Below are 16,129 nucleotides of genomic sequence, written 5' to 3'. Positions count from 1 at the left end.
CTCTACCTACCTGAGGTGGGTCCGCCCTGTGAGCAGTGAGTGGAGATCAGGTGATTCTACTAATAGATAAATGTAGATGTCTTTAGGATCCACACAGTTTGAAGTGCGCATATTGTTTGAGCCACCATTTTGGGTGTCTCACAAACTGGGTGATTACAAACTGGATGATCACACAAACTGGGTGATTATCACATCCAAATTTCACACCGTATTCAGACAATTTAAATTTAGCCTCCACTATCACAGGATATTAGAAGGCAGTATGTGATTGTCTTAGTCAAGATCCTTTTTTTTCCCCGATTAACAGAAACCCACTTAGGCTAGTCTAAGCAGAAGGGGGTGTGGCTGCTACCGGGATAATTGGGTCTACCATAGAACCCGCAGTCCGGAAGTGCACTCGGGCTTTGTGGACAATTGCAATCCTGAATCCTGCACATCTGCTTCACAGTTTTCCCTTTATAGATTGCTCTCTCTGCTTCTCCATTCATGACTGCCCCACACCTTCCTGATTTACTACCTGTCTCCAATCCCAATTTCAGATTCCAAGAGGGAAGAATTGGATTGGCCCAACATAGTTCAAATGCTTAAAGTCCAGTAGCTGCAGCCAGGAACAGGCTGTGTATAAATCAGGGTAATCTATTTGCTCTAACAGACAACCCTCACGATCTCAGGGGCAGGGTGAAATACAAGTTGTAGCTCACACTCACAAGTGTAGATAGGTAGGGGTGGGGGCTCTGCTCACTTATGCTCCCAAATGTAGATAGGTAAGGGTGGGGGCTCTGCTCACTTATGCTCCCAAGTGTAGATAGGTAGGGGTGGGGGCTCTGTTCACTTATGCTCCCAAGTGTAGATAGGTAGGGGTGGGGGCTCTGCTCACTTATGCTCCCAAGTGTAGATAGGTAGGGGTGGGGGCTCTGTTCACTTATGCTCCCAAGTGTAGATAGGTAGGGGTGGGGGCTCTGCTCCATCCTCTTCCACTTACTGTAGGGACCCAGGCTCCTTCCTTGTTATGGCTCTGTCATCACAGGGGGTCTCCAAATCCTCCACTATGACTTTATCTGGTCCATTAATGAGAAATAACAAGAACATGGACAATTTTTAGGGGTCTGGTTTGGAAGAGACACACATGACCTCTATCTACATGCCATTAGTGACAGTTCAGATTGTGAAGTATAATTCAGCTGTGTGTGCCCAGCAGGAGAAAGAAACAGGATTGGTGAGCAGATAGCATTGCCTCTTTCATAGAGAAACATAATACAACTGTATTGTCAGTGGGTGTGGCAGAAAATGATTCTTAGTTTGTGTATGGGGAGGCAGACACCCCAACAGTGCACACTATTAGGGTCTTAAACTGAAGTTCAAGGCCCAACACTGCTGATAGCTGGCTTGTCAGTTTACCTCACTTCTGGAACCTCAAGCCCCTCATTTGTGTGTTTTTTTTTTTTTTTTTTAAGGTAAAGTCTCATTCTCTTGCCCAGGCTGGAGTGTAGTAGTGCCATCATGGCTCACTGCAGCCTCAACTTCCCCAGCTCAGGTGATTCTCTTACCTAAGCCTCCTGAGTAGCTGGGACTACAGGTGTGTGCCACCATGCCCAGCTAATACTTAGATTTTTTGTAAAGATGGGTTCTCCCTGTGTTAACCAGGCTGATTTCAAACTCTTAGGCTCAAGTGATTCACCTGCCTTGGCCTCCCAAAGTGTTATGACTATAGGCGTGAGCCACCATGCCTGGCACAAACCTCATTTGTTAAGGGGAATCAGAACACTTACCCTTTAACCTATAGGGCTTTATGATGCTCTGGTGAGTGAGAAGATGTGAAAATGTTTTGTCAGCTATAAATTCTTACACACATGTAAAGGTGTTACAATTAGCTGTTGATATTTCTGCAAAAATGTCATTTCTTGGATAATATGGCTAAAGCCATACAACTAGTAAGTCCCCCAGAGCTGGGATTTGAACTCAGTCTTGTGGCAGAGTCTAAGTGTTAGATGCAACCCTAAATGTCCTCTCTGAAACAGGCATAGGAATAGACCCCACTGCCTACGTGTGTTGTGAGATCATGGATATAAAGTACTTATCATAGTACTTAGCATGTAATAAGCATTCCATAATCAGTAGCTGTTTTTTCAAGGGCGAAGTTCCCTCTTGGGTGAGTTGTATAATGCCCTCTTACTCTGACACAGGAATGACCCTCCCGGCACAGAAGTGTATATTGGATGCATTCAAAGCCAATGGAGATCACAATATTCTGATTGCCACCTCAGTTGCTGATGAAGGCATTGACATTGCACAGTGCAATCTTCTCATCCTGTATGATACGTGGGCAATGTCATCAAAATGATCCAAACCAGAGGTAAGAGAAGCTTTGAGGCCATTCCTACATGGATTCCATTTTGACTGATTTATAAGTGTATGTGTCATTCTGGCCTTTCTCTTTACTGAGCCATGGTTGAGTATGTGACCAATGGCACAGTGCACTTTGGTATCATTGGCCCTCAAGGTGGCTACAGTTTTGTTCACTAACATAAACTCTACTTTGATTCTTACAATGATGCTGCTCACTTGCCTGGCATTGACTGATATATTTATGGAAGAATAATTCCAACTTGGATTGAAGCTTTGCCAGTCAACATGTAAACCGTTCATGGTGGTGCTGGTGGGCTGAAGGGCCCCCTGTATTCAAGAAGGGATACTCCAGAGTTCTTCTGCCCCACCTGGACTAGACTAGTCTCCTAAATAGTCTTCCCTCCTTTTTCCTTTTCTTCTTAAAATTCCGTAAGTACAGCTATCATATTACTTTTCCTGAAAAACAGCTCTGATCATGTCACTTCCTTGTATTGAAACGCCAGTGGTTCCCCAATTTACTTGATGCTAAAGAGTTTCCAAAATCCAGCACCTATTTCATTCCAACTTTATTTCCCATTCTTCCCTTTTGTTCATCATCCACTTCCGCCAACCTGACTTCCTCACTTATTGCTTGTTGAAGGAACTGCTCAGGTACTGCTACTCTTCATTTTACCCCTTCCCCTGCCTCCATGTCACCTGACCCTAATCCTCCCAGCTGGCAAAAATCTCTCTTTTGAACATATAAAGCCTATAACCCTTTATATCTATCTTTGTAATAGTACTTAAAATATTCCACCTATGTTTTGCTGGTTATGAAGAGATCTTATTTCCTCATTGTCTAGAAGGTTCTTGAAGGAGGGCCTGTTTATTGCTCATCTTAGAGCCATCACAGTGTCATACTGGGGGTTCATGTAGGTATCTTTAAAGCAGTGTTTCTGACAATATGGCTGTCTAAATCACCCTGCATTGTTGAGACCCTGAGAAAGCCAGCCTAAGGTGGGCTCCTAGTTTTTCCACATATTTAACATGCAGGTGCACACCTGCATTTGAATCTACTCTTTTTTTTTTTTTGAGATAGGTCTTGCTCTGTCACCCAGGCTAGAGTGCAGTGGTGTAATCCTAGCTCACTGCAGCTTCAAACTCCTGGGTTCAAGCAATCCTGCCTCATGAGTTCATTCTTTAACAGCTCAACTTTCCTGGGAAGTGGGATTCAGTGAACCAAAGTTGAATTTTAGGAGTACCTCTATTTGTTTACCTATTTGCAGATTATATCAGAGCTTAAGTCAAAAACACCAACTAAAATATTTATTTTCTGATAGGCAGAGGAAGAGCAAGAGGTAGCAAGTGCTTCCTTCTGACTAGTAATGCTGGTGTAATTGAAAAAGAATAAATAAACATGTACAAAGAAAAAATGATGAATGACTCTATTTTACGCCTTTAGACATGGGATGAAGCAGTATTTAGGGAAAAGGTAAGTCTGTGTTACTCTTTCAGCATCTGACCATAAATAACTATCAGGGAATGTGAGGATGGTTGGTACGTTTTATCATATTGCTTAGAGTGTTATATTACAACAAAAAGTTTATACTTAGTGAATATTAAATTCATTCTGTTTTTAAGTGTCAGTGAGGTTAAATTATATTTAATAGTGCTAATAACTGAAGTTATGTTTTCAGATCTAAAAGGCAAATTGAGCTAGGATTTCTCTAGTTGACAGTTCATCTCTAGGACTATATCCTAACATTGGAAAAAAACAGCTCTTCTTAGTCTCTTTCTTAAATCTCTCTCCAAAGAGTCCTCAGAGAAAAGCTCCTAGGTCACTGTGCAGGTATTGGAATGTCTTTTTATAGCTGTGGACAGTCATATACACCTTGGAGTGACATGCCTATTCAGATCAACCTCTGAGTGTAATGACCTTCATTTCATTGTAATTTCTGTAACACAGAAACATGAAATCAGATTGGAGAAAGTCAAGAAACACATACCTACACTTTCTCCAGACCCACTGCAGAGATTTTCATCTCAGAATCTCTGGAAGCATGATCACTGCAGGGCTAGAGGAGAGCTTTAACACTAGAATCCATGGTTCAAATCCCAGTTTTATAACTTGCAAGATGTGTGACCTCAGGCAGTTGCTCCCTCTTTTAAATAATCAATCTCCTCATGTAAAAAGTGGGGAAAATAACAGTATTTAACTCCCAGGGTGGTCATGAGGATAAATGAGATGTATGCATTGCATCTCTTAGTGCCTGGCATAAAATACGTGCCTGAGAAATGAGAGCTGTTACTGGAGAGAAGTGTGAGACATAGTTTAACTTCATGAAGATGAACCTTACAGTTTAATAGACCAACTCCATAGTGTCTATAATTTTAAAAAGTCATAATCTCTGTGCTCCAAAAAGTACTGACAATCAATTATCTAAAGCAGATTAACACTTATTTTAGGACACAAATCACAACTTTGTCAACGTTTACTAATCTAAAAAACATTTTTCTTCCTAAAGCTGGGAGATTAAGTTATCTAGAACCACCTCTTCCACATTTTCAGTGAGAAGAATTGCAGGGAAATTATTTAGTTCCTCCCTTAGTTTTACTGGGGATGGGATTATCTTTTCACTGAGCCACCTTTCCATATTTTAAAATATATTGCCAATACATGTTTTAAAACCACGAGTTTTAATAGCCATGGCATAATTTTTATCTCTTCTCCTAGGTGACAAGCTACTTAGACTCATGTGACAGAAGCAACAGAGTAAAAGTCTGTTGAGGAAGAGAGACGCTAGACCAGATGTAGGCATTCTTTTGTAGCCAGCACACCAGGATAAGGAGTGGGGTGAGGAGGAAATGGGTTAAGTTTCTGTTGAATCAGGCTATGTAATAGCATTTGGGGTTCCCGTAACACTTACAGATAGATAGGCAGAGATGGTAGGGAACAAGAAGCCCTATAATCAGTGTACCTGGGAGTTACTGGCAGCTGGGAAGCCTGAGTTGTGTTGGTATCCCTGTCCTATCGTACATGACCAGGCCCAGCTGCCCTGCTCAAAGGGGAAGGATTTGCTTTCAAAGGCTTAGTAAAGGCCAGCCGCGGTGGCTCATGCCTGTGATCCCAGCACTTTGGGAGGCCGAGGTGGGTGGATGATGAGGTCAGGAGATTGAGACCATGGTGAAACCCCGTCTCTACTAAAAATACAAAAAATTAGCCAGGCGCGGTGGCAGGCGCCTGTAGTCCCAGCTACTCGGGAGGCTGAGGCAGGAGAATGGCGTGAACCCGGGAGGCAGAGCTTGCAGTGAGCCGAGATCGCGCCACTGCACTCCAGCCTGGGCGACAGGGTGAGACTCCGTCTCAAAAAACAAACAAAAAAAGGCTTAGTAAAAGTATAACTAGGTAGGGAAAAATCTTATATTCTTAAAACTAAAGGGAATTAATGGTTTTAGGGGTTTTGTGGGTGCTTTGATAAGGGTTTGGGGTTTGGGTTTGAGCATCCTGGTCCCTGTATATGGGTTTTAATGGAAGGAAGGAACTCTGCAGAACAGAGGGCAAAAGCTTGGAGCTCTTTAGAGCAATCTGCAAGAACAGGAAAGGGAGAGGGATGAGTAGAGTACTGGGAGACTGCTTTCTTCCCCAGCACCCCAGCTGCACTGTCCATTGTCTGTGTGTGGCCTGCTGTCACTAGAGCACTCCCCATCCCCTGCCCCAGAATTCTCTGGTCACTCTGCAGCCATCTTAACATGTAGACAGCCCAGAGGTATCCAAGAACTGATTTCCATGGTGGACGCTTCAGGATTTGGTGGTGTTTCATTCTGGAGGAATAAGGGATGAAGGGTATGACAGCTGTGGTTGTGAAGGTTTATTTGAAATCCAAATGAGGAAGCTGCTTTTCTTTCCTCATGGAGCAGAGAACAAAGATGGAGTGAAAGAAATTTCCATTTTGAACAAAGAACTTCCAACATGCGTACCCATGACTACACGTAATTCAGATAGTTTGCTTTTCTCCATCTCAGTGTGTGGAGCTAGGCTGCTGCTTTAGCCACAGGTTGTGTGGGTGAAAGTCTGTATGCCATAGACTTAACTTATGATTGGTTGAGCCTCTTTACCCAGTTATTGATTTTTACTTAGTTTTAAGTATAGCTGTAATAGTTTTAACTTATTAGGATTTATACCTATTGCCTAGAGTAACACTTAAAATATTTGAGATTATTAGTATTTGATTGAATTTCAGTATATAATTGAATACCATTATAAGTGAATTTTTTTAAAAAGTTGGATGCCTGAAAGGCAAGGTTATATTTTCACCTTCTTTCCTGGTAACCTGTATTCTGCTTAAGTAGTGATTAGAACCATATCTGAAAAAAGAAATTAAAAAAGAAAATTAAAATTGCTCATAGGAAAATGTGTATCATATAACCCAGGGATTTCAATTCTAGAAATTTGTCCAAAGGAAATAATGGGATAAATACATATAATGTAACAGTTTTACAACAGAAAAATTGGATTAAAAACAGGAGACCTGAACACCCTTTATTTTTACAAAAATAATGAAGATAATTTCAGGTGGGATGGGGCCAAGAAGTGGGGAAGGGGAAATTATATTTGGTTTTTAATTTTTTAATTATTTATTTCTTATTTTTTTGAGACAGGGACTCTATCACCCAGGCTGGAGTGCACTGGTGTGATCTTGGCTCACTGCAATCTCAGCCTCCCAAGTAGCTAGGACTATAGGTGTGTGCCACCACATCACTAATTTTTGTATTTTTAGTAGAGATGGGGCTTTGCTATGTCACCCAGGCTGGTCTTGAACTCTGGACTCAAGTGATATGCCAGCCTCAGCCTCCCAAAGTGCTGGGATTACAGGTGTGAGCTACCGTGCCCAGCCAGTATATTTGGTTTTTTAAATCAAAACATTCTAGGTCTAGCTGGGCATGATGGCTCAGGCCTATAGCCCTAACTACATGGGAGGATCATTTAAGCCCAAGAGTTCAAGTCTAGCCAGGACAACATAGTAGGAATCTATCATAAAAAGGTGGAGTGGGGGAAAGGAAGCCGGGTGTGGTGGCTTACACCTGTAATACCAACACTTTGGGAGGCTGAGGTGGGTGGATAACCTGAGGTCAGGAGTTCAAGACCAGCCTGGCCAACATGGTGAAACCCCATCTCTACTAAAAATACAAAAATTAGCTGGATGTGGTGGCACCTGCCTGTAATCCCAGCTACTTGGGAGGCTGAGGCAGGAGACTCATTTGAACCCAGGAGTTGGAGGTTGCAGTGAGCTGAGATTGTGCCACTGCACTCCAGCCTGGGTGACAAAATGAGACTCTGTCTCAAAAAAAAAAAAAAAAAATTAATTTTTTTTTATATAAAGCAAATTTGAAGTGGTATGGGAATCAATATATTATCTATGTATGATCAGTAACCAATTAAAAGATATAAGGGGGAGGGAGATTTCCATTCACAGTGACAATAACTGCAGCTTATGCATGTAGAACACTGACTCTCCAACAGTCCCTGCAAACGCTTTACTCACATCAATAGGCTTTACAGCAATCCATACAGTAGGGCCTCCTATGTCATTTTATAGGCAGGAAACTGAGACTTGAATAGCTTCAGTGCCAGTAGATCACACAGCTAGTTCATGGTAGAGTTGGTAGAGCCCATCTGTTTCACCATTACATCTACCAGCCTAATCAGAAAAGTTTGAAGCAGAAATGAGGACAAATAAAAAAATTTTACTGGGAGATATTAGGATAAAATAAATGCCATGCTCTTGAATGGAATGACTGAATATTTTAAACATGTGCATTCACCCCAAATTCGCTTATTCACGTATCACAAACCATATTGAAAGCATAAATACTTTTAACTTGATAAAATGGTTCTAGTTTATATAAAATAATAAATAGATGAAAATAGCTATATTTATAGAAAAATAAAAATGGGGGTAGCTAGTAGTGTCGTATTGATAAGGCAATCCCTAATGAACAGAGATTGCCTTATCAATACAAAACTACAAGCCACCCCATTAACATTTTCATGGCTCTTAGCATAAGACTAGCCTAACGGAGGGAGGCAGTGGTGATGGGCATTTACCCTGTGCTGGGCAGGCCTGAGCAGTCATAAACTCATGTTATCTCCTGACAGTCCATAAAGCAGATGCTATTGTCCCATTTTGTATGTAAAGAAACGAGGCACTTGCCCAAAATCACGTAGCTGCTAAGTGACAGGGACACTATTTGCACCTAGGCTGTCTGGATCCACCTGGGACACTTGAAAGCATAATCTGATACAGAGAGGCGCCACCATAAGCCATAAACCAGTGGGACGGACAGAATCTTCCATAGAAGACATGGAGGAAATCAGTGTGTTCTTCCTTCTTCATGATGCTTCAGGGTTCGTTTTATCATTTCCTTTGTTTAGAAAACTTCTTTTAGCCATTCTTTTAGGGTAAATCTGCTGATGACAGATTCTCAGTGTTCCTTCATCTAAGAATGTCTTCATTTCTCCTTTATTTTTGAAGGTGGCATTTTGCTGAGTCTAGGGTTCTGGGGTGGACTGTTCTTTTCTTTCAGCATTTAAAAAATATTGTGCCACTTGCAGGTAGCCTCCATCGTTTCTGATGACAAATCTCCTGTTATTCAGACTGATTTCCCCCTATGCGTAAGGTGTCATTTTTTTTTTTTTTTTGTGGCTGCTTTCAAGATTTTTTTCTTCAGTTTTCATAAATTTAATTATAACGTGTCTTAAGAGTGTTTTTTGAAGGATCTTATCCTGTTTGGAGCCTGTTCAGCTTCTTGAATCTTGGTTGATGTAGCTTGTTAAATTTGGGATTTATTTGGCTGTCATTTCTGTGAATACTTTTTAAGCCCTGCTCTTTCTTCTCTCCTTGCAGAACTCCAGTGCCATGACATCATTTTTTATAGTCCTATGGGTCCTTGAGACTTTGCTTTTTTTTTTTTCCCCCAGTGTATTTTTTTGTTGTTCAGATTGGGTAATTTCTGTTGTTCTTTCAGTTCACTGACTCTTTTCTTTGTCCCTTCCATTCTGCTATGGAAAGCCGCATCCATTGAACTTTTTATTTTGGTTGTATCTTTCACTTCTAAACTTTATGTCTTCCATTTCATTGTTGAGCCTTTATGTTTTCTCTTTATGTTTCAAAAGTATTTATAATTGCCCATCAAAGCATCTTTATTAGGTGCTTTAAAATCTTTCTCATCTCAGTGTTGGCATCTGATTTTCTTTTTTTTTTTCATTCAGTTTGAGATCCCTCTGTTTATTGGTATGAAGAGTTTTATAATATCATGTCCATGGTTCTAAGTTGGACCATGTTCTTAGCCAAGGCCTAGATTTTGAATTAGAATACAATCATACTATACATATGCAACAATATTCCCTGTGGCTGAAGGGGAGAGAGAAAAAAGGTTTTACATGTTGGGGGCTGTATTAGTCTGTTTTCATGCCACTGACAAAGACATACCCGAGATTGGGAAAACAAAGAGGTTTAATTGGACTTACAGTTCCACATGGCTGGGGAGGCCTCAGAATCATGGAGGGAGGCAGAAGGCACTTCTTACATGGCAGCGGCAAGAGAAAAATGAGGAAGAAGCAAAAGTGGAAACCCCTGATAAACCCATTAATCACTATCATAAGAATAGCACAGGAAAGATTGGCCCCCTATGATTCAATAACCTCCCCCTGGGTCCATCCCATAACACGTGGGAATTCTGTAAGATACAATTCGAGATTTGGGTGAGGACACAGCCAAACCATATCAGGGGCTCTTCTGCCTGTTGTATCACTCATTGAGTTTCTGCCTGCAAGTGGATATAATTATGCCTGAAGCAGCACATATTGTATATCTGCTACAGGTTTTGTTTTTTTTTCCAAGTTTTGCCAAACACTAAAGTACAAAGCATAGTTCATATGACTATTCTATGGACATCTTTAGTGCTTTTATGAGCACTTTTGATGAAGAAATTGAAAGACTAATTGGAGGCCGCAATTAAGCATTGACTAATACTAAGGAGAACCAATAAAATCTGTGATTTTACAAAGTTAGGTACCATATGTTCATGGAAGTTGTATATGAATGATTATATATGTGCGTGTATGTATATGTATGTATATATCTGTGCCTGTTTCTTGCTATATATGTTATATTCAGATTACATTTGAGGTCTTTCTTTTTGCATTAGATTCTGCATATACAGACTCATGAAAAATTCATCAGAGATAGTCAAGAAAAACCAAAACCTGTACCTGATAAGGAAAATAAAAAACTGCTCTGCAGAAAGTGCAAAGCTTTGGCATGTTACACAGCTGACGTAAGAGTGATAGAGGTAAGCTGCCTTTTTACAAAGTGCCTGGTCCAGTTTTAGCACTAGCTACAGCTTACTGTTGGTGAAATATTTATAGTAAAACTACTGTTATTTCCATTGTTATTGTGGCCATGATCTGTGTATTTTAAAAAAGCTAAGAAAAAGAAATATTAAATGTTCAATAATAAAGAAATAGTTTTTGCCCAGGCATAGTGGCTCATGACTGTAATCCAAACACTTTGGGAGGCCAAGGTGGGCGAATCACAAGGTCAGGAGTTCGAGACCAGCCCGGCCAACATGGTGAAACCCCGTCTCTACTAAAAATACAAAAATTAGCTGGGCGTAGTGGCAGGTGGCTGTAATCTTAGCTACTCGGGAGGCTGAGGCAGGAGAATCGCTTGAACCAGGAGGCAGAGGTTGCAGTGAGCTGATATCGCGCCACTGCACTCCAGCCTGGATGACAGAGCAAGACTCTGTCTCAAAAAAAAAAAAAAAGAAAAAAAAAAGTCATGCTAAATGCAATGAAGTGTCCTGGATTAGCTCCTGGAACAGATAAAGGATACAACTAGAGAAAGAATGGTAAAATCTGTAGTTTAGATAATAGTAATGTAATGATGTTAATATCTTGGTTTTGACAAATGTGCTGTGGTATATGAGATGTTAGCATTTGGGGAAACTGGGTAAAGGGTATGCAGAAATTTTCTGGGATATCTTTGCAATTTTTCTTTAAAATTGTTCCAAAGTAAAGTTTATTTTAAAAAATTACGAAGTTAATGTAGTATAATGAGAAACTGCTTACAAACTAATGGTAATATGGAAAAAAGTAACCAGAAAACAGAATTGTAAAGATGCTACTTTATAGCTATGTGAAACAATAGCAGCAAATACCATTGTCACTGTCAAGAGAAAAAGTAAAAAAACCTACCTTTCTACAGAAAAACAAAGGCTAGGGGAACTATACCAAAATGTATTAATATTTTGGTGGTGAGATTCCGTGATTTTTTTTCTCTTTTCCTACATCTTTATGTTTTCCAAACATTCTTTTTGGGCTATGGATCACTTTTATAATGAAAACAAAGTATCTCCTTATTTGTAAAATGTGACATCTGCAGATTAGCCTTCTATTGCAGCCTTATATTTTGTTCTTAAAACTTTCAGAGAAAGGGTTAGAAAAATCTCCAAAGAGAAATGTGGGGTATAACTCTTGCATGGGGGACACGGTGGAGGGGCTGGGCTGGCTCAGATGAGGAGTTATTACTTCAGGGTGTTCCGTTCGTTTTCAGAAAGCAGAAATCTCTCATCAGCTCTGCTGTTTGGGCAAAAACCCTATTAGGAGTCATATTGCTAAGTTCCCTTACCTTTCTAAGTCTGCTGCTTTAGCTGTAAAAGGTTCTTTCAGCTCCAATTTGGGTGATTATTCTACTAAATATGGCCGTTTTAGACCCTGTGTTTTCCTGAGGGACTAGTATGTTGGATCTCCATTTGGTTCTGAGCCATTTACTCTAAAGTTGACTCTAGATGGGGCCTGTGGACACAGTAGTCCCTGACCTTCTTCAGTTGCATCTTGACCTTGGTCATTTTCCCTGTATCCTTTGGATTGTGCCTGCCAGAGCCACTGGTGAACTTCAGCTTCACAAATTTTCAGCAAACATTGCTTCTGTTTTTGAATAATAAGTATCTACCTTCAGAAACTGGGTTACCTGGAACCTTCTTAATCTTCTTCTTTATGAGGTGCCCAGTGTCCTCACTTGCAACGCCACCCTGCCTGTAGAGGGGAGTCAGGTGCATGGATCCTCCTCTGGACTTTGGGTGAATCCATATTTTTTTTTTCCTCCAATTGTAAAATAAGTGAGACCCACCTGTTCTTCGTCTCAGATTATTGTGGGGTTTTTTCTTTTTTTTTTAAGTCACAATTATGTACTGGTTCTAATGTTCTCTTTTGTGTGTTATTCCATCCCTTCATCTGTAGGAATGCCATTACACTGTGCTTGGAGATGCTTTTAAGGAATGCCTTGTGAGTAGACCACATCCCAAGCCAAAGCAGTTTTCAAGTTTTGAAAAAAGAGCAAAGATATTCTGTGCCTGACAGAACTGCAGCCATGACTGGGGAATCCATGTGAAGTACAAGACATTTGAAATTCCAGTTATAAAAATTGAAAGTTTTGTGGTGGAGGATATTGCAACTGGAATTCAGACACTGTACTCGAAGTGGAAGGACTTTCGAGAAGATACCATTTGATCCAGCAGAAATGTCCAAATGATATCAGGGCCTCAATCTTCAGCTATAGGGAATGAGTAACTTTGAGTGGAGAAGAAACAAACGTGGGTATAATCATGGATCGCTTGTACCCCGGTGAAGATACATTTAAAAAAAATATCTTTAGCAGTTTGTACTATATTATATATGCAAAGCACAAATGAGTGAATCACAGCACTGAGTATTTTGTAGGCCAACAGACCTCATAGTACTTGGGAAAAATTAAAAAGCCTCATTTCTAGCCGCCTTTTTAGAGTCAACTGCCAACAAACACACAGTAATCACTCTGTACACACTAGGATAGATGAATGAATGGAATGTTGGGAATTTTTATCTCCCTTTCTCTGCTTAACCTACTGTAAACTGGCTTTTGCTTTTAACAATCTACTGAAATTGTTCTTTTGAAGGTTACCAGTGACTCTGGTTGCCAAATCCACTGGGCACTTCTTAACCTTCTATTTGACCTCTGTGCATTTGGCCCTGTTGAGCACTCTTCTTGAAACTCTCCCTGGGCTTCTCTGTCTTCTAGTTCTATTCTACTTTTTTATTGAGTCCTCCTCTTTGCTGATCCCTTCCAAGCGTTCAATATATATACATTTATATACTGTACATATGTATATGTAACTATTATACATACATACAGGTATGTATATGTAATGGTTATATGTACTCATGTTCCCTGTGTAGCAACATGTGGTATGGCTACACAGAGAACATGAGAACATAAAGCCATTTTTATGCTTACTACTAAAAGCTGTCCACTGTAGAGTTGCTGTATGTAGCAATGTGTGTCCACTCTACAGTGGACAGCTTTTAGTAGTGAGCATAAAAATGATAAAATACTTCTTGAAAACTTAGTTTACTATACATCTTGCCCTATTAATATGTTCTCTTAACGTGTGCCATTGTTCTCTTTGACCATTTTCCTATAATGATGTTGATGTTCAACACCTGGACTGAATGTCTGTTCTCAGATCCCTTGGATGTTACAGATGAGGCAGTCTGTCTACTTGAAAGATTAGAATATGTATCCAAATGGCATTCACGTGTCGCTTAGCAAGGTTTGCTGATGCTTCAAAGAGCTTAGTTTGCAGTTTTCTGGACATGGAAACAAGTGTCTGAGTTCCCTGGAGATCAACGGGATGAGGTGTTACAGCTGCCTCCCTCTCCATGCAATCCGGTGAGCAGTGGTGCAGGCGGGGAGCCAGAGAAACTTGCCAGTTATATAACTTTTCTTTGGCTTTTCTTCATCTGTAAAACAAGGATAATACTGAACTGTAAGGGTTAGTGGAGAGATTTTAATTAAAAGAATGTGTGAAAAGTACGTGACACAGTAGTTGCTTGTTAATAGTTACTAGTAGTAGTATTCTTACTAAGACCCAATACAAATGGATTATTTAAACCAAGTTTATGAGTTGGTTTTTTTTCATTTTCCATTTGTATTTTATTAAGAGTGATTATTTTATGTGATTTTTTTTTATTGCTATTTGATATGGTTTGGCTCTGTGTCCCCACCCAAATCTCATCTTGAATTATAATCCCCATGTGTCAAGGGAGGGACCTGATGGGAGGTGATTGGATCATGGAGGCAGTTGTCCCCATGCTGTTCTTGGGATAGTGAGTTAGTTCTCATGAGATCTGATGGTTTTATAAGTGTTTGACAATTCCTCCTTTACACACACTCTCTCTCATCTGCTGCCATGTAAGACATGCCTGCTTCCCCTTCTGCCATGATTGTAAGTTTCCTGAGGCCTCCTCAGCCATGTGGAACTGTGAGTCTGTTAAACCTCTTTTCTTTATAAATGACCCAGTCTCAGGCAGTTCTTTATAGCAGTGTGAAAACGGACTAATACACTATTGTTTAAGAACTCCAATAGGATGTGTAAAACATCTACTAGAAATAGATTTAATAAGTTTTTGTTTTTTTTTTTTCCTGAGATGGAGTCTCACTCTGTTGCCCAGGTTGTAGTGTAGTGGTGTGATCTCAGCTCACTGCAACCTCTGCCTTCTAGGTTCAAGTGATTCTCCTGCCTCAGCCTCCCACGTAGTTGGGTACAGGCACCTGCCACCACACCCGGCTACTTTTTTTTATTTTTAGTAGAGTTGGGGTTTCACCATGTTGGCCAGGCTGGTCTTGAACTCCTGACCTCAAGTGATCCACTTGCCTCGGTCTCCCACAGTGTTGGGATTACAGGCGTGAGTCACCATGCCTGGCCAAGAAAAGTTCTTTTAAGTATGTAAATGATTCAATTTGGATGAAGGTGAATAGCCCTATTCAGCCAACTGAGGCAGGCAGACTGAAGTGAAATAAGGAGAACTTAGCATTTCCTTGTTTGGCTTTTAATGGAATAATGTCGTTGCCAGGCATGGACTCAAACAAAGTAGGCACTTGGTTAATATGTATTGAATGAAAGAAATGAGCAGGTAGGCTTTTAGGAAGTGGATCTTTTGACTGAATCCCAAATGCTGGTCATTGCAATTCTAGACCAAAGGCCACATTTTAGAAACATCTGAGGAGTCTTTTTCATGGACACACGCCCAGCCCCATTAGAGCATCCTGGCAGGGTGTCCAGCCGTGTACGTTTTAAAGCTCCTGTGGTTCAGACACAACCTGTTACACAACTACCATCTTGTTATCTCTGCGGTCCTGGCCTGTGCTGATGCTGTGATATTTTCAACCTGAAATGAAGAGTCATCTCAACATCAAGGTCAATAAACCAATTCCTGTCCTTAAAATGGATTATTATTTGAATTTCAAACAACAGACCAACCATAGCTCAATGTTTCTCAAGAGTATCTTGTGGAGAACAGTGTGTGAGACGCCCAGAAGAAAGCACTCTGTGGTCAGGTGGGTTTCTGTGCCATTTGCTGCCACCTTCCCTGCAAACAGTGATTTACAGCACACATTGTTCTTGTGTCTGTTCTGCAGTGATAAAACCCATTTAACTCAGTGGTCCCCAAATGTACTGACCCTGGGACTGTTTTACTCAGGGGACACTGTTAACATCCTGTAGAAGCACAGTAGCAGGTATCTAGCCTGCATACGATAAGACAGCCAGAACCAAATTTGGCAGGTACATGCCTGGAACTCTGTTGCATTATGCCATAAAATAAAACTACGAATTTCATTCAACAAATCTGTACTGAATATGTAGGATTCACTCTTGGGATGTCAACTTTTAAAACTTAATATCAGCTATCGTTATATAATCTTTG

The 16,129-nt window shown here is 40.5% G+C and overlaps 1 protein-coding gene across 1 annotated transcript in view; it reads left to right on the top strand.

Annotated features, from left to right (window-relative positions):
- The window catches only part of LOC129478535 (antiviral innate immune response receptor RIG-I-like), a 32,642-nt gene extending 16,993 nt beyond the window's left edge, over nucleotides 1–15,649 (top strand). Inside the window, 6 exon segments of the mRNA XM_055270077.2 lie at nucleotides 2,184–2,312; nucleotides 2,315–2,353; nucleotides 3,666–3,817; nucleotides 10,534–10,677; nucleotides 12,626–12,873; nucleotides 12,875–15,649. Coding sequence (XP_055126052.2) covers nucleotides 2,184–2,312; nucleotides 2,315–2,353; nucleotides 3,666–3,817; nucleotides 10,534–10,677; nucleotides 12,626–12,873; nucleotides 12,875–12,917 — 755 coding nt within the window. The 3' untranslated portion in view covers nucleotides 12,918–15,649.
- Nucleotides 15,650–16,129: the final 480 nt, after the last annotated feature.

This window comes from Symphalangus syndactylus, chromosome 3, assembly GCF_028878055.3.
Source record: "Symphalangus syndactylus isolate Jambi chromosome 3, NHGRI_mSymSyn1-v2.1_pri, whole genome shotgun sequence".
In the NCBI taxonomy this organism is placed as follows: Eukaryota; Metazoa; Chordata; class Mammalia; order Primates; family Hylobatidae; genus Symphalangus; species Symphalangus syndactylus.
Note: the sequence above shows the minus strand (reverse complement) of the source record. Positions and strands in the feature narration are given on the sequence as shown.